Source organism: Mandrillus leucophaeus, unplaced genomic scaffold, assembly GCF_000951045.1.
Source record: "Mandrillus leucophaeus isolate KB7577 unplaced genomic scaffold, Mleu.le_1.0 Scaffold637, whole genome shotgun sequence".
NCBI classification, from domain to species: domain Eukaryota; kingdom Metazoa; phylum Chordata; class Mammalia; order Primates; family Cercopithecidae; genus Mandrillus; species Mandrillus leucophaeus.
The window spans coordinates 546,403-564,076 of record NW_012106886.1 but is presented as its reverse complement, the minus strand read 5'-3'; the positions used below and the strand labels follow the sequence as shown (position 1 = coordinate 564,076).

Below are 17,674 nucleotides of genomic sequence, written 5' to 3'. Positions count from 1 at the left end.
TCGCTTCCGGGAATAAAAATGCAAACTTCTCCCCTGGCCCAGGGTCTTTCCTGCCTCTGTGTCTTGCATGCCCTGCTCTACGCCCTGGGGCCTTAGGTCAGGCCCTAGCCCTTCCCAGGCTCCTCCCCCTGGGACCTCCCTCACTTCCACATCCTCATCCTTCCGCTCTGACATTCTCAGGAAAGAGGGCTCAGCAGCCCAGGAAGAGACGTCAGAGCCAGATGGCCCCTCACCCCCGGCTCACCTGCTGCAGGACGCGGGCACGGGAGGCCAAGGCAGCGCTGTGCTCTGCAATGCCCCTCTGGGAGGCCAGCGAGATGTCCCGCAGGGGGAAGTCCACGATGGGGTACACCTGGGGGAGAGAGCGAGATGCGGACCACCTGGCTGCCGCACCTGGAGCTTTGGAAGTCAATGGGGCTGAGCAGAGCCAGAGCCAGAGCCACAGAAGAGGGCCGAGAGAAGGCCCCATATGGTGGTCTCAGGAATTTCAAAAACAGGAAAACAGGGGCCTGCAGTCAGAGAGAGAACCCTATCACCTGCAGCCCACTCGATCCCCCAGCTGTGTGCCTCCTGTGTGCCGGGCATCGTGCTAGGTGTGGGGCAAGGCAGTGACCACAGCAGGTGTGGTCCCCATCAGTGTGGACTCGTGGGGTCTGTACATGTGTAGCAGAAAAGGAACTCAGATTCATTTCTCATTTAAACATTCAAACGGCCCACTAAGGGTCAGGCACTCTCTGTGAGCTGTGGATACAAAATGAACCACAAATAAGCCCAGGTGCTTGCACTCAACCTACAGAAAGTCCAGGCACTGGGGCATCTCCTCGGTGCCCAAAGCCCCCACATCCCCTTCTGCCAGGCTTGAAAGCCTTCCACATATTAAGGGCAAGCATAGCCCTCCCCTGGGGCTCCCTGTTCTGCCCCTCATTGTGGAACCATGGCCCCTCCCTCCACCCTCCTTCTAAGTGTCCACCTGGGCCCAGTGCTGCTGTGGACGCTGAGGGTGAGACAGCAGTCAGCTCAGCACCAGGCAGGGTCAGCTCACAGAGCTGCCAGCAGCCATTGACGCCTAGGGATGGGCCCCAGTCTGAGCTGAGCACAGGGGGAGGCCTCTAACTCAAATGGAAGAGCGGGGTACAGGGCTTCTGGTGGGGGGACACCTGAGGTGAGCCTTTAAAAAGTCAAATTACTGGAACAAAGAAAGGGGCTGACATCCCTCTGTATGGTCTGAGGATCCCACTCCAAAGTCCCATTGAAGTCAATCTCGCTGCCAAGGCCAACGGCAAGAGTGAGAAAACCTTTTCTGCTAAGAACCAAATAGTAAATATTTCAGGCTTTCAGACCCTGTAGTCTGTCATTACCCAGCTCTGCCCCACCATCAGGAAAGCGGCCATAGACAACCTGTCAACAAATGGGTGGGACTGTGTTCTAATAAAGCTTTATTGACAAAAGCAGGCAGTGGGCTGGGTGTACCAACCCCTGGCCCACAGGACCCCCTCCTCTGGCTGAAGGCACCTCTCACTTCTGAGCTCCTAGCTCTGCCCTGCTCACTGCCCTCTGCCATTCCTCAAGGCCTCTGCCCCACTGTCCCCTCCCTCCCACACCACAAGGTCCACTCTCCAACTGCCCTGCGTCCAGGTCTGTGCCCAAGGTCACTTCCACAGACAGGCCTTTCTCACCTCCAACTGGAACGACACTGCCACCCCTCCCTGCCCCTTACCCTGCCTGAGTGTTTCTCAGTGCCCCTTCACCATCTGACATTGCTATAAAAGTGTCCATCATAGTCCCCTCACCAGACTGTAAGCTCCATGAGGGCAGGGTCATTGTTTTATTTGCCGCGGTCTACCCAGGGCCTAGAATAGTGCCTGATAGAGGAGAAGGGTCTCAAGGTTTGTGGAAGGAAGCAGGGGATGAGGGAGGAAGGAAAAGAGTGGGGAAAAAGGGAGGAGGGAGGGAAAGAGAGAAAGAGGGTAGGAGGAATGAAGAATGGCAGATGGTGGGGGGAGGGGAAGTGGGAAGGACAGAGGATTAAGTATGTAAGAGTCAAAAGAAAACTGACAGCCCCCAGGCTCCGCATAGCCTCATCCATGTCTGAGGAACTCTGCTCTTACCCAACCTGTCCTTCCAGGGAATGCAGCCTGCACACACAGCCAGCAGCTCCAGGCCCACGAGAGCAGAGGAGGAACCCAGCTTCCTTTGTTCCCATCCACAATGCCCTCTTACCACCGAGTTTTCATCCTTAAAGAGGTTTTCTCCTTTGGCTTTAGCAAGGAGCTCCCTGGGGCAGTTGAGCCGATGTTCAGACACAAACTCAAACAGGCTGTTCTTCCTGGAGGGAAGGAGGATGAGGGATGAAGGCACAGTGTGGCAGGTTAAGAGCACGGCCTTTGCAATCAGACAGACCTGGGATTGAGGGCTTGAATTGCTACTGGAGGGACCTTGCAAGAGTTCTGTAGCCTCTCTGAGCCTCAGTCTCCTCGTCTGTAAAATGAAGCTAGTAAGGATAGTGACAGTTCAGCTCCATTACCTCATTTCATCTTTGCCTGCAAAGCACTTAGCAAGGTGCCTGACACAGGAGAAACCTTAATGCGTGGAAGCCCTGGCTGACTTAGGGATATAGCAGGATGCTACGGCTCTCTTCCTACAGGAAGGGCTCAGTTGTCCAGTGGCTGCCGCACTAGAAAGTGGTGATGGCAGAATTTGAACTCAGGTCTGTCTGTTCTAAAGCCAGTCGGCATCCCACAACCCCACACTTCCTCTTTCCAGGGAATTCTCCCCCTTCTAAGTCCTGGCAGGTTCTTACACTGTGAAAGCCCCAACCAAGCAGTTTCTCTGCAGAAACCAGTCCAGGGTTCAGTCCCTCAGCCACTCCCGCGTGCCACAGCATTGAGACACTGCCACATACCACATGATGATCAGCTGGATGAAGTGCAACAGCTTCTTCTCCCCCTTGCAGGTGGCGCAGGTCTTGTTCCCTCTCCCTGAGCAGGTGCTGCATCTGAGAAGGGCACAGAGTCGGTACCCCCAGATCAGCTGCAGGTCCTGGTGGCTTCCAGAGGCTCCCACCCGCACCTCCTTCCTCCTGAAGGTAGACTGTGGTGGGCTTGCATTGTCTGTACCTGCCCACCGCCTAGTCCTCCTTCTGCTGGCAGTACCCCAATATCCCTGTGGGGACCACCCTTCCCCCACCCAGCTCACATGGCTCTAGGGCCTACCCAACCCCTTCTGTGACCAGCTTGGGACCAAGGACTGGCCAATCATCTTATTCCATGTCCCTGGTCTCAGTGGCTGATACAAAGATGAGCACATGACCCAGGCGAGTGTAATGAGATCTGCCCCAGGATGTTTGTCAGGACTATCGGGGAAGGGACATCTTTTCTCCTGGGATTAGTAAGCTTGGAGCTACTGGTGGTCTCCTCTGCCACTACAAGGAACACCCTGCCTGAGAATGAAGCCCACACAAAGGAAAGCAAAGTGAGAGGTGGAGATAGATTCCTGGTGGTGTTGTTTAAGCACCTGGATCCAGCTGAGCCTGAAGCCATCCCTGAAATATACCCCAGTCTTCACTCTTACCTAGGCCTGTAAATTTACTTTTTGCCAAAGCCAATTTGAATTGGATTCCTTTCACTTGCAAATGAAAGAAAAATAAGCATCTTTTTCCCAAAGACCGTCTCTACCAACCACAGTGGAAGGTGCACCAAAGCTTCTCCAACTGGCTTGTCAGAAGGATGGCCTGGGCTTTGGTGAGGCAAAAGTATCATTAACCAACCTAACCTTGAGTATTTTCACTCCTCATGGTTTCCTGTTTCCCTTAAAAATTTATAAATACATTAAAGGATAGGATTTACAAAATGCAATGGCCCAGTGTTTGCAAAGCTGTGAGCAGTGATGAAGCTTTGTTGATTGTTTAGTCAGTCAACCAAATTTCCTTGACTCCTCCTCCATTCAGACCCCAAAATGAGTTATAAATAGGGGCTTGCCCAGGACCTGATCCTCAGAGAGTTAAAAATCTGGCCTTTCAGGTGGTTTTTGATATTCACTTCCCCACCCATTGGCGGGAGAGGTCTCCTTGCCTGGTAACCCCGTCCCTGTCTTTCCTCCCTGCAGTGCCCCTTTCTTCTCATCCTTTCCACACATATATTGCGTGACAAGTTCCAGCCTTGTCCAGAAATGCCAGGCCTTGAGAAAAGCTCACCTACTCTTCAAATAACCACAGAGCACCTACTATGTGCAAAGCTCTGGGGACACAGCAGTGACGAGACAGACGGGTGCCTGTTTGCCTTTCAGATGGGCAGGCAATGAAAAGCCAGAAAGCCAGAAAGCACGAGCACCGTGGTGCTGGGAGACACTCCTACCTCCGCCTGCCGGACCCCGCGCAGAGCTGACACCTCCGGGACTGCTTGGCTTTGCGCTTGGCTCCGCAGCAGGACGGACACCGCACCTGCGGACACACCACTGCCTCAGCCCCCGCCGGCCTCCCAGGAAGCAGGGCCAAGGGCATCCCAAGACCTGGATCAAATCCCAGCCTGGTGACCTTCCTCCCCCTGGGCCTCAGCCCCTTCATCTGCAAAATGGTACAGAGTAGACATGAGGTATCTTTGGATCCTTCCAGTTGCAGCTTTCAAAGACTCCACTCCCTAAGATCCCTGTTTCTTCTGAGACATCAGCCTCTCCTGCCTCTTCTCTGATCCCCACAAGCCCCGAGACTGGACCCCAACCAAGTGTTGGGAGGAAGCTGGGACAGAGGCACTGGTCAGGGGCCTGGCACTAGAGACAGGGGGCTTCTTTTGAGAAATGGCCCCAGAAGAGGCCTAGGCTGTGCTCCCACAGTTGGCTCATGTGGGCTCCAGATACGTTCCAGGGAAAGCCTGAGGGAGGTGGGAGGGGAGGAAGTGACAGAGAAGACAACAGGGAGGGAGCCTGGGAAAGTCACTTGAGGCAGGTGGCAGGAGTGAGGACTCGGGAGGAGAGAGAAAGGCCAGGCAAAGGCCACTGCTGGGACCCACAGGCAGTGCAGGAGTGAGCAGGGGATGCAAACCCAGTAGGCGAGGGGTGAAAGGGCTGGTGGAGAAGACAGTTCAGGGTAGCCAGTGTCAGAGCATGGCTAAAGGATGAGGCTCAAATCAGGACAGCATATAACATGAAGAGTTTCGTTTTACCCCCTGGGATGGTTAATAGGCCTGAAGGTTTCTGAAAAGAAAAGTAATGCCATGACTAATGCCACTGAGGGTCCTGTGCTGGGTTAAATAGTGGCCTTTCCAAGTTCAAGTTTACTGGAATCCCAGAGTGGGACCTCATTTAGAGATAGTCTTTGCAAATGCATTTAGTTAAGATGAGGTCGTATGACCAGGTAGGGCCTAAATCCGATGATGTGTTCTTATTAGAAGCCCATGTGAAGACAAAAAGCCATGCAGGGAGAAGGCTGGGTGACAAGGGAGGTGGGGACTGAAGTGGCACAGTCACAAGCCAAGGAACACCAACGACAGCCCGCAGCTGCCAGAAGCCAGGGGAGAGGAAGGGGATGGCTTCCCTCTCAGTGCCTCCCAAAGAACCAGCCCGGCCCAAACCTTGATTTTGGACTTCTGGCTTCCAGAACTTTGAGATAATAAGGGTCTGGTTTTTTTGTTTGTTTGTTTGTTTGTTTTGTTTGTTTGTTTGTTTTTGAGACAGTCTTGCTCTGTCACCCAGGCTGGAGTGCAGTGGCACAATCTCGGCTCACTGCAAGTGCCGCCTCCTGGGTTCACACCATTCTCCCGCCTCAGCCTCCCGAGTAACTGGGACTACAGGTGTCCACCACCACACCCAGCTAGTTTTTAATATATACTTTTTTAGTAGAGATGGGGTTTCACCATGTTAGCCAGGAAGGTCTCCATCTCCTGACCTCGTGATCTGCCGGCCTTGGCCTCCCAAAGTGCTGGGATTACAGGCGTGAGCCACCGTGCCCGGCCATGTCTGTTGTTTTAAGCCTCCCATTGGTGGTCATGGCTTATAGCAGGCGAAGGAAACTAACTCAAGTGTCCTGTTTACTTTGTCTCTCCAAGCCTTCCAAACTTTACCTGCTCAGCACCCACCACCCTGTTGGACAAGTGGAGTCGCTTGTTGGTTTCCCTGGCTAACAGGGACTCCCTGAGAAGAAGAACCCCAGGCCTTGGTCCTCTTACAGGACCTAGAGGCCAGAGCCAAGCAGGTATTCGTTGTATGTTGGTAGATGGATAAGAAAAGAAGAGAAAAATTAAAATCGAACTGTCAAAGTGAAAGTGTCATTAGAGACCACCCAATCCCACTTTTTCATTTCATAGATGGGAAAATGGAGGCCCAGAAAGGGAGGATGACTTGCCTGAGATGACACAGTTGCTGCAGGGAGCCCCAGGCCACCAGCCCAGCCCTCTGTCCCCAGGATCCCCCACCACCACACCCTCACTGACTCACCAATGGTTCACGGATGACTCACCGTGCCCGCCCCGTGGCAGCCGCTGCACTTGTACCGCCCACGCCCGTGGCATTTGTGGCATTCCTGAAAGTGCAATGTTCTCTTGGGCTCTAGTTTCCCAAGGGCCACTTCTCCCACACCCATGACATCACCATCTAAACCAGAGGTGCAGCGGCTCAGGACCAGGATAGGAGGATGGCGCAGGAAAGAAATGGCCGTTCCCATTTGACTACAATTCCAGAAGACTTGACTGCATCAAGAGATCATGTCACCATTTCCTCTGAGCCCCAGCCCAGTCTGGATGCCAACAAGCGGAGATGTGTTCTGGGAGCCCCACATCCTAACTCACACTCTACAGTTTCCTACCGGGCTGAACCACAAAGGCTGATGGTATTTGCCCATAAGGTAGCCAATGTGGTCTTTGGGAACAGAAGTCCCTGAAAAATGGACAGGATTTTTGTGAAAGGCAAAGAGCTAGCTAATAGTATTTAATCACTAATTTAAAATAGCCTTGCCACCCTTGAGAAAGGATTAGAACACTTTCTTGACCTCTCAAAATCCTCTTTGTCTTAGAACTCTATAAAAACTCACAGAGCAAAATTACACCCTTAAATCCAGTCCGAAAGTGTAAAACAGGCAGCAATTGGAAGAGAACACAATATGAGCTATCTCATTCATGTTTTTGTAATCCACTAGGCTTCTCTCCCTTCACGCCATGATTATAGGTCCATAAAGCAGGATGGAAGTCAGATTCTGTTTCCTAACTGACTCTCGTGGAAAATCCCAGCAGAGTTTTAAGTTTTTATTTTATATAAATTTCATTCAGCACTCCAGCTGTTTAAGCTAAAATAAATTTTTTAAAAAATGAAAACCACACTCAACCAATCCAGGAATATCACTGCTCACTAAAGCTGGTGACAATTTGTAAATCGGATGATCTGTTTGCTGCCTGAACACTCCCAGATTTGCTTGGAATTTTATTTGGGACTACATTCTATACACCAGGTTTTATTAAATTATGTTTATTTATAACCAAGAAATGAAGCACCGGCCTGAATTTTGGGTTTCCCTTTAAAGGATGAGTTTGAGGAAACATGCAGTGCCTGGAAAGCCTCTCAGGGAGAAGGGCAAGTACTCCAGTAATCGTATTACCTTGACCAGTGATGAGTGAGGGACCTGGAACTTCCTGATGTCTTCCTGAAACATCGGGGGAACCTGAACCTTGATGTCCCAGAGCCTAGGGGAGGCGCCTCTTTGCGGCCCATCCACAGAGTGGTCTGATGCAGAAAGGGGTCATTGTAAGAATGACAAAGGGCGGCAGGGGTAAACTTTCATTTATCCAGCAAACAGCAGGGAGCTTTCACTTGGTACCAGACATGAGTCTAGATCCTGGGGCTACAAAGATGGATAGTCAAAGTCCCCCTTGGAGGCAGTGATTAAGCAATCAAGATTTAGAGAGAGACAGATCTGGGTTTGACTCCTGGCTCTTTTGTCCTAGCTGCTTGACTTTAGAGAAGTTTCTTACCCTCTCTGAGCTTCCATTCTCTCATCTCTAAAATGGGGATCGTCATGGCACCTACCATACAAGATGGTAGTGAAAATTAAATGGAAGAATGTATATAAAATTCTTAGCACCAGGGCTGGCACATCCTGAGGGGCTGACAAACAAGAACTGTCATCATTATCATCACCGTCCCCTTCACCATCCCATCCTCTTCCTCTTGCCCTGTTCATGGAGACAGACAGCACCATCACAATAAGATGTGATAGGATATGATGCATGCTTTGGACAAGAGTTTCACAAAGGGCTCTGAATACTCAGAAGACTGGCCCATTCTGCTGGGAGGGGAGCAGCAGGAGGAGAAATCCTGAAAAGCTTCTTAAAAGAAGTGACACATGAGCTGAGTCTTGAAGAATGGACCTGAGTCGTGAAGAATGGACTGGTAGAGAAAACAGGTAGGACATAGGTCTTCCCAAATAGAGAAACTTAGGCTTCCAGTGGGGGCTCAGCAGAAGGTGGATGGCAAGGGGAATGGGGAGCACAGGGGCTTAGGGGCTTAGGAGGAATTAGGGGTGGCATGAGGGGGTAGGCGAATGTTTAAACACACATGATGCTTTACAACCTGGCCCCATGTGGCAGCACCAGACTGTAGCAAAAGCAAACATTTGGCTTTTTCAGGACCTCCTGCCTCCTGGGCAGGAAGCGTTTCCTAAGATCAGCACTGGAAAGTCTCTGAGATGAAAGTCCACCCTCTCATTTTGCAGGGAATAAGGAAGCCAAGGCTCCAAGCAGAAGACCATCTTATTTAAGATGAATGCCTGAGCCAAGTCCTGATATTTTCCACCAGCACCCTGACTTATTTGCCCCCAGTTAAACTAATTTCAGACAATTCACTTACTAGTAAAGGGTTGAAATGTCCACTCGCTTATCCTGGATTCACTAAAGGTCTCTAGTCGATACTAAAAGGAAAAAAAAAGCATGTTCACATTCGTGCCCCTTATGAAGGCAGAGCATTATGCAAAAAGAGGAAGCTCTTCCCCTGCCAGGGCTCAGTGGGGAAACTGAGAGATCCACACACAACACCCTCGGCTGCTGGAACTGGCTGACAACAGCGATTTCTGTTCCACGTGCCCCCAGATGTCTGCCGGGAAGTCAGCCAACCCCAGGAAATCTCCCCTGACAGGCTCAAACTGGAGCTAATTCAGTTCCCCATGAATTTATACAAAGATTCTATGAGACAAGCTTCAACGTAGTAGCTGTCTTTGGTAGACGGAGGCCCCTGGAATCTACGGCTTTGAGATTTCCCTTGTGGAGGAATTTATCTGCCTGATATCAAAATCTTCCTTCTTGATCTTCATCCACAGAGTGACAGAATGGAAAGAGGTCTTGGACATCCTTTGCCCTCTCCTTTTACATGTGAGTAAATGAGGGCTCAGAGAGATTAGCTGATTTCCTCAAGGTCACACAGCCACACAATGGCCACTTCTTCCAGATTCCTGCTCTAACCACTGCCTGCAAGGCTCATCTGATTTCTGCGCAATTATGTGCTCCTCAGAGGACGGCTGGATCAGCAACACTGGAAAATGTGAACGTAAAAGCTGCCCCTCTGCTCTGTCAATAGAGGAGACAGAAGTGCCTGCCAGAGGTAGGACTTCCCTGCAGCAATGAATAAATAATTTCTTGGCACAGTCATGATTTGGGGGAGGCAGAGGGAGCTGAAGTCTAGTGGCGGGTAGATGAACCTTTCTCAGCCCATCCCTTGTAGAAGAATGGAGCGAGGACATAGGCTTTGAGGCTACCAAATCTGAGTTTGAATCTCACCTCTGTCACTTCTAGCTGCATCTTCTTGGGAAAATCACTTAGGCTCTTTAAATTTCCAATTTCTCGTCTGTAAACCAGTGACAGTGATGCTACTGTATAGGGCAGCCATGAGAATTTGACAAGGCGTGTGTGTAGCATGCGCTCTATGATGCCTGGCATGTTCAAGCTTGTCAGTGGTGTGTGCTGACACCTGTCCTTTTTTCTTTTTTTTTTTTTTTGAGTTGGAATTTCATTCTTGTTGCCCAGGCTGGAGTGCAATGGCACCATCTCAGCTCACTGCAACCTCCGCCTTCCTGTTTCAAGCAATTCTTCTACCTCAGCCTCCTGAGTACCTGGAACTACAGGCATGCACCATCACGCCCAGCTAATTTTTGTATTTTTAGTAGAGATGAGTTTTCACCATGTTAGTCAGGCTGTTCTCAAACTCCTGACCTCAGGTGACCCACCTACCTCAGCCTCCCAAAGTGCTGGGATTACAGATGTGAGCCACCGCACCCGGCCTGACACCTGTTCTTTTTATTATTACTCACAGCCACAGACAAGTCAAGTTGCAGATGGCATTCAACATCACCACCATTCACACTCACACACACTGCCCCCAGGACTCCTTTCCCCTGGCTGCTACATCACACAAATAGCCCACCACTGTCCCAAAGCCCCCAGCCCGCCAGCCCCTTGGCCAAGGCCCCCTACCAGCTCTGGCCTCTTACCCTGCAGAGGGTCTGCTGATTCAGCTCCCGGATGACGAGGTCTCCAGCCACTGTGCTGCTGTAGCAGCATTTAGAGTTCACGAAGCTGAGGAGGGCTTCCCGGGCCACGTCCTCCGTCATCACAGGGACTCTGCAGGGCACCAAACAGAGAGGCAGGGACTTCTGGGAAGGGCTTGTGGGCTCATGCAGGCCAGCCAGACTCCTCAATGTGCAGGTGAGAAACTGAGGCCACAGTAGTGGTAAAATGTAAATCCCCAAACCCCATCCCTGGAGGATCTAGTGCAGTAGGTCTGGGGTGCAGAGGGTCCCCTCCAGGGATCCTGATGCACTGCCAAGGCTGAGATCCTCAAGGAAGGCTCCTGTGTGGCAAGAGTGACATAGGAAATGCACGCAGTCACACAGCACAATCTGAAACTCACCTGTGTTCCAGGAATGAGGACCAGGACCTTTGCTCCTGGGGCCTCCCCAAAGCCTCCAAAGGCGGGAAAAATGTCTGTCCTCCTGGAGAAGGGAAGAGTCAGGGGCTGGACAGCCCAGGCCAAAGGAACAAACACTTATGTGATGGAAGAAGGAAAGACTGATTGAATGTGAGAAAGAACAGATAAAGAAAAAGTGATGCATTTAATACATCTAATGCAAAAAGAATGGGGACTCCAAGACCAGCGCCATCTAGGTCTTAGAGGGACCTGTCATGGCCATGGACTGTTCATAGACAGAAAGCCTATGCCCCGTTGCTTCCTATTTCCACTTACCCATGATGAGGGGCTTCCCAGGGTCCCCAAAGGGAAAGGGGGGCTATCTCAGCACCACCTTTTTCCAGAGACATCCCCCCAACCAGCATGAGCCCTAGGAAGAAACCCAAAGAACCAAGCCCCCTTGGACTTACTGCCTGCTTGAAGAAGCCAGTCATAGCTGGGCAGTCTCTCCAGGAGCTCTGTGGGGGGTGCCAGAGGACTCTCAGCCTCAAAACTGAGGTCTACCACACCTGCAGAAAGACAAGCATGCCTGAGCCTTGGGCAGGGAGGGGAAGGCTGATCAGGGTTTCACAGGAAGCTGAAAAATGAGGGTGGGTGCATTATCAAAAGCCTCACAGTTTAAGCCAGACTCACTGTGGCATCCTTGGGACACAGAATACATCTGCAGGGCAGGTGGTGGTAGCAGCAGTAATAATACTGATGAGAAACATCAAGAATGCCAGCTCCTATTTGCTGGGTACCTACTCTGTGAATATGCATTATTGCATTCATGAGTCTGTAATTCACCACAGTGAATTACAGATGGCTATGTATTCTTTGATGCTTCCCTTCCATTGAACCTAGGAAGATATGTGACTGCCTCAACTAAGAGAATACAGTGGAAGCATTAAAAGACTGCAGCTTCTTCTGCCTCATGGAACATTTGTCTTGGAACCCTGAGCTTTAAGTCAGGCTATTATGCTGGAGGGACCATGAGGAGACCCTAAGACTACATGGAAGGAGATCCAGTTGAGTTCAGCCTTCCAGTCATCCCCGCCAAACCAGCAAAGCCATCCTGGACCCCCCAAGCCATATCAGCCACCTGCTGAATGCCACTGGATGACCCTAATCAACACCACGTGGAGCAAAAGAATCTCCTGGCTGAGCCCTACCCCAATTCCTGACCCACAAAATCATGAGATATAATAATATTGTTGTTGTTTTAAGGCACTGAGATGTGGGGTTATTTGTTATGCAGCTTCCTCCAGTGGACAATCTTTGCTCTGAGATTCCAGGCAGACTTGACCAAGACTTTCTTGGAGCCACATGTAGTCTGAGACTCCTCCTGCTTAGTCTCCTTCCTTCCCTCTCTCCCTTCATAGATGTCAGACTTGCATTGCAGTCTGAAGATATTCCCTCCTCTTTTCTCTTCACAGGTATCTTCAAGAAACCCCTTGCACATCTAATGCCATCTTGGTGTCTGTTTCATGGGTGACCCAAACTGATACACTAATGCCTTCCCCCATTCTACCAATGAGGAAACTGAGGCTCAGAAAGGTTGTGACTTGCCCAAGATCATACAACCAGCAAGTGGTGGGTGGAGCTGGTTTCAAACCTAGATTCGTCTGACTCCAAAGTTCATGTTCTTTCCAAGTACAGACAGTCCCCAACTTAGGATGTTTGGACTTAATTGATTTTTCTTCTTTATGATGGTGCAAAAGCCATACGCATTCATTATAAACCAAACATCAAATTTTGAATTTGGGTCTTTTCCTAGGCTAGCAATAGACAATATGATACACTCTTGTGATGCCAGGCAGTGGCAGTGAACCACAGCTCCCACTTCACCACTGCCTTGTATATTAAATGCCTTCTTGACTCTTCTGATATTTTCAATTTATGATGGGTTTATTGGGACATAACCTCACTGTAGGTTGAGTAGTATCTGTACTTTTCATGAGGCAAAACTACGAAAAAATCATTCACTATATATCTGTTTTCAAAACCTCATCCTAGCCTGTCAGGTGTGACATAGATACATAGATAGGTGTGGCCCTGAGATACCAAGGAGGAAAGCATAATATAGAAACTGGCCCCTGAAGCACTGGATGCTTCATGAAACACCTTCCTACACCTGTTGCCTCATCCCACACTCCCACCTGGGGGTGTGGAAGGCAGCACTTCTGACCCCACTTGACATGAGGCACATGAGGCTCAGAGAGATTACTCCAGTAATCCTAGGTCACACAGCTGTGGAGTTACAGCAGGACAGAGGTCCCGGAGGCCTCTGGACCAAGAGGTCTAGTTCCAGCCCACTGGGCCACCCCTTAAAACTGTTCCTATAACCCCTCACACTGGGGGACAAGAATCCCTTGGCTCTGTCTAGCAGCCAAGTCAGTCACAGGAGTTGACTTCAAATGGTGCCTGTGAAATGGTCATAGAAGGGGACACTGAAGCAAACCCAGGTCAGACTTCCAGCTGAACTGCCCCATCTCCTAGAGCCTTTTTTTTTTTTTTTTTTTTTTTTTTGGTGGGAGGAACCTATTTAAAGCCTGTAGCTCTCTCCCTTCACAAAAGTAAAAATAATATGCCCTGTCCTTTCAAGTTGAATAAAAACAAAGACTAGACAATAGCAAGTTTTGTTTTAAATGAGACTAACCTAGGCTGATCTGGAAGTGTAGCTGTCAGCAATTGAGGAAGGAGGAAATCTTGAAACACATGGCTGAGAATGATATAGGGAGTGAAGTGTCATTAAGACAAATGAACACTCCCTTTTGCCACCTTCCAAATTAGGAATGCCCCTGTCCTCTGGGAATAAGAACTATTATCTTCATCTCTAAGGTTTTTTCTCCCTGCAGAAAACCCACAAAGGAAAGTGGATAGAAGAAGGTTCGTGATGTAGAGAGTACCTTTCTAAGCAGGAAAACCCACCTTTGTAAGCAAATGGTTCTGCCAGGAAACAGGGGAGAGATCTGAGATAGATGTGGCTGGGATGCAAAGTGACATCATCCCAAAGCTTCAAACTGATGCCTGCCAATGTGCGTTGAAATCTCCAGTGTGACAGTTCATCTGGAATTAATATTAATATCTTGATTCTCCATATTGCTTTGCTTCTAATTAGTTTAGTAGCATTTGAAGCTATGTTAGCCACCAGGGACCCAAGGGTTAGCAACAGTTATCTATAAAGAGCCATGTGGTAAATATTTTAGACTTTGCAGGCTGTACAATCTCTGTCTCAGTTACTCAAGTTGGCTGTTGTAGTGTGAAGCAGCCATAGTCAATACACAATTGAATAAGTGAGTGTGGCTTCGTTCCAAGAAAACTTTGTAAAAATAGGTGGTGGGTCCGATTTGGCCCTCTGAGTCATGTTTAGCCCATCCCTGACTTAGACACTCACCTGTGTGTCTGCTTAGACATTCTCCTGGGAATGGGCTTGAGGGGATCAGAAAGGTAGAGGCTGAAACCTGAGCCTTTCTGGGGCAAAGGCCCATGCATGTTCACTGTAGTTTCTGTCAGCTCCACTATCAGAATTAAAGATCAAGTTCAGGGCTGGACTGTAGCCCTGAAATATATGGCCCAAGCAGTGGAGGAAGGAGGGGATGCCCTTAGGATGAATGAACACCCCGTCTCTACCACATCCCAAATTGAGGATATCCTTGTCCTCTGACAATGAGAAATACTATCTGCATCTCTAAGGTTTTTTCCTGCTGGCAGAAAATCTACAAGGAAGGTAAATAGAAAAAAGTTTCATAGGTGTAGAGTGCCTTTGCAATTAGGAAAACACATCTTTTTGAGCCAATGGTCCTGTCACATTTTGACCGGAGTCAGAAACCCAGAGGCAGCATGGTTAGAAACATGGGTTCTGACATGTCACCTTGGGCCCAGGCTCTCCACATGATGTGACACCATGTAAGCCACACATCCCTGTAGAATTCAACTCCCTCCTTGCAAAACAGAGCAGATGATATTAATACCCAAGCAATGAGACAATGTGTGTATAGTCCTTCGTCCTGTGCCTGGCCTATAACAAAACCCAGTCACTGCCTTGAACCAGAGGAGGGTGGGTCTTCCTCTTTCTTTGTGCTCATTTAAACCAGGAGACAACAGTGAAAATATTAAGCATAGAAAGACTGTCACAGCCCTGTCCCCTGGGGATGGCCCCCCACCCACCCAGAAGTCTTGGGTCTGCTGGGGCATCAATATTCCTCTTGACAAGAAGACAGGGAAATACCATGCAGCTGCAACGTCCTGCTGGAAACCAAACAAAAGGAGCAGGAAGAGGGGAAGAATGAGAGGTGGGAAACTCAGACTCCATTCCTCAACCAGGAGCCACCCTGACCTCTCAGGGCAGCTACAGTTCGTCAGAGCTAAATTAATCTCGCCATTCTGTTATGTACAAAAATAAAGGACTCCGGACTGAACTAAGGAGGATGTGTCATTTCCTGTACAGATCTTGACGGGCTCAGCAGGGAATGTGGACGTCACGGGGCATTGTGTGACACCCAGCATGGGACACTCAGAAGGGGCTACCAGCCACATTGCTGTTCCCATGGTGTTGCAGCTGAGTTTCAGGCAGTTGTCCAGCTGGGCCACTCCGCCCTAACACACACATTGTGCCCCGTGGCTTCCAAAGGGACAATGTAGGCATGATCTCCTTTGTGTTTCATGATAACCAGTTTTCCCTATTTCAGAGAATGAAATGAGGCTCAAAGATGTGGTTTGGGGCAACTTGCTCACACATGCATGGCAGAGATAGAAATTGCACTTAGAGCTCAGATCCTGTCTCCAAGCCCAGTGACCCTTTTACTTAGCTGAACCCCCTTTGGCTCCATGCAAACAGCATCAACTGAATGCTGAGAAGACTTTGCAAAGAGGGTCGCCAAGGTAGTGTTTCAGCTCACCAGTCACAAGATATTTTTCTTTTGTATAGAAAGGAATTTTCCTTGTGGAGAAAGGCATTATTAATGGGTAACCCCTTTAACTTTCTCTTTTTAAAAATGTCATTCCTTTGACTTCAGATGAGAAAGGAAATCAATGTCCTTTGCCCCTAATTCCACATTAATCATCTTAAAAGCACTGAAGTGTGCCCAAAGGGCTTCCCATCACCATCTTACTTGAGTTTGTTTCATACATTGTCTCCTTTGACAGGTGCGAGGGCCCCTTTTGGACAGGGGTCCCTCTCTCATATAAGAAAAGAAAGGCATTCAACACTCAAAGAAAGAGTGGGAATACAACAGGCACACATAAGTGTTAGGGGAACAACAAATCTACCACAGTGGGCATATTGTTGATATACACAAATGCCTCATTATTTGAATTATACTTGAGATGATGCCAAAAAGATTCAGGTGGTCAAACTCAGACACGCAAAGTAGAGTGACGGTTGACAGGGGAGAAGGGAAGAAGGAATTATTGAATAGAGACAGAATTTCAGATTTACAAGGTGAAAGGAGTTCCAGAGAGGGATGCTGGTCATGGCTGCACAACAATGTGAATGAACAGTACTACTGAAATGTGCACTTAAAAATGGCTAAGATGGTAAATTTTAGGTCATGTATATTTTATCACAAATAAAAACAACTTGGGAAAGAGAGAGGTGATCATAAGAGAAAGAAAAGAAAGAAGTTCTGTTTTGCCATAAAGAACAAATAATTGGCCACACTAGTTAAAGGACTTTCTAGCAAGACCAGAAAACCTGATCACATCGTTCCCTCACCTAATCCCTGCAGTGACTCACTATTACCCACAGCTAAATCCAAGCTCCTGAATTTGGCAGGTAATATCCCTACCTTAGATGGCCTTTACCCCCAAGAAAGGAAGAAAGGATTTTCATCTGCCCTCATGCCAGGGAAAAGCCTCCTACGGGTGCAGACCAGGGTGAGAGAAAGTAAGGCAGCTAACTGTGGAAGGAGGCAACAGTAGGGAAGAAGAACAGAGAGAAAATAGGAAGGAGAGAGACACGGAGGGCAGAAAGAAAGAAGGAAGGAGAAAGGCAAGCCTGCTGGAGAGAGAAGCATGAGTACTTGGTTTGAGAGCCATTGAAAAAATATTTGGAGGAACAAATGTTCACCATGTGGTGAGACCAACATCAAGAGAAATGGGTGAAGAGTTGGGAGAAGTTTTGCTTTAAGTTGTGAAGGCTGCCTGGGTTGCCAAGCAAGAATGCAGCAAATATTGCAATTTTTGTTTTCAATTATTTAAGATTGTTATTTGTCAATATTTTTCAATTATTTGGAATGTGAAATTAATGCTTCTTAGAAAGTGTTGTGATGCCAAGACAGGGCCACACAGGGGCTGGGCTTTCCAGAGGTGCCCTGTGGCTTCATGATACAGACATTTGTACTCACCCTCACACACCCTGTGCCATTTCCCCAACCCTGGCTGGGGCTGGTCCTGCCCATGGCATCCCTGGGCACCCCCTCCAGCCTGACTTAGCTTAGACCTCACCGTCTCCAAAGGTGTCTGAGTGCAGCTCCCTGTCCTGTGTCCCTTAGCACTCCATTTCACTTCTCCACTGTTGTTTTGCCAAATGACTTTTTAAGAATCCTTTGAAAATGTCCATCTGGGGTCTGTGTCCCCCACCAGACTTGGAGTACCCCAAAGGTAGATCAATGTTTTATTCATCCTCATTTTCCCAGCAATGAGCATGGCACAAAATACCTAACCCACTATGCAGTCTCTGGGGAGGAAAAATCACTCAATTTTTTAGGGCCTTGATTTCCTTTCCCTAAAAGTAGGGCTGAAGGGAGTAGGGTCACTG

At 49.0% G+C, this 17,674-nt stretch overlaps 1 protein-coding gene across 2 annotated transcripts in view; it reads right to left on the bottom strand.

Annotated features, from left to right (window-relative positions):
* The window catches only part of SSUH2 (ssu-2 homolog (C. elegans)), a 32,185-nt gene that overhangs the window by 3,897 nt on the left and 10,614 nt on the right, over positions 1-17,674 (bottom strand). For both annotated transcript variants that reach the window (XM_012000639.1, XM_012000638.1), the window contains exons 2-11: positions 11,346-11,444; positions 10,879-10,960; positions 10,460-10,589; positions 8,827-8,887; positions 7,580-7,704; positions 6,449-6,511; positions 4,353-4,438; positions 2,903-2,995; positions 2,221-2,326; positions 245-352 (exon numbers count right to left, since the gene is read on the bottom strand). In XM_012000639.1, coding sequence (XP_011856029.1) covers positions 245-352; positions 2,221-2,326; positions 2,903-2,995; positions 4,353-4,438; positions 6,449-6,511; positions 7,580-7,704; positions 8,827-8,887; positions 10,460-10,579 — 762 coding nt within the window. In that variant the 5' untranslated portion in view covers positions 10,580-10,589; positions 10,879-10,960; positions 11,346-11,444. The remainder of the gene's footprint in view (positions 1-244; positions 353-2,220; positions 2,327-2,902; positions 2,996-4,352; positions 4,439-6,448; positions 6,512-7,579; positions 7,705-8,826; positions 8,888-10,459; positions 10,590-10,878; positions 10,961-11,345; positions 11,445-17,674) is intronic.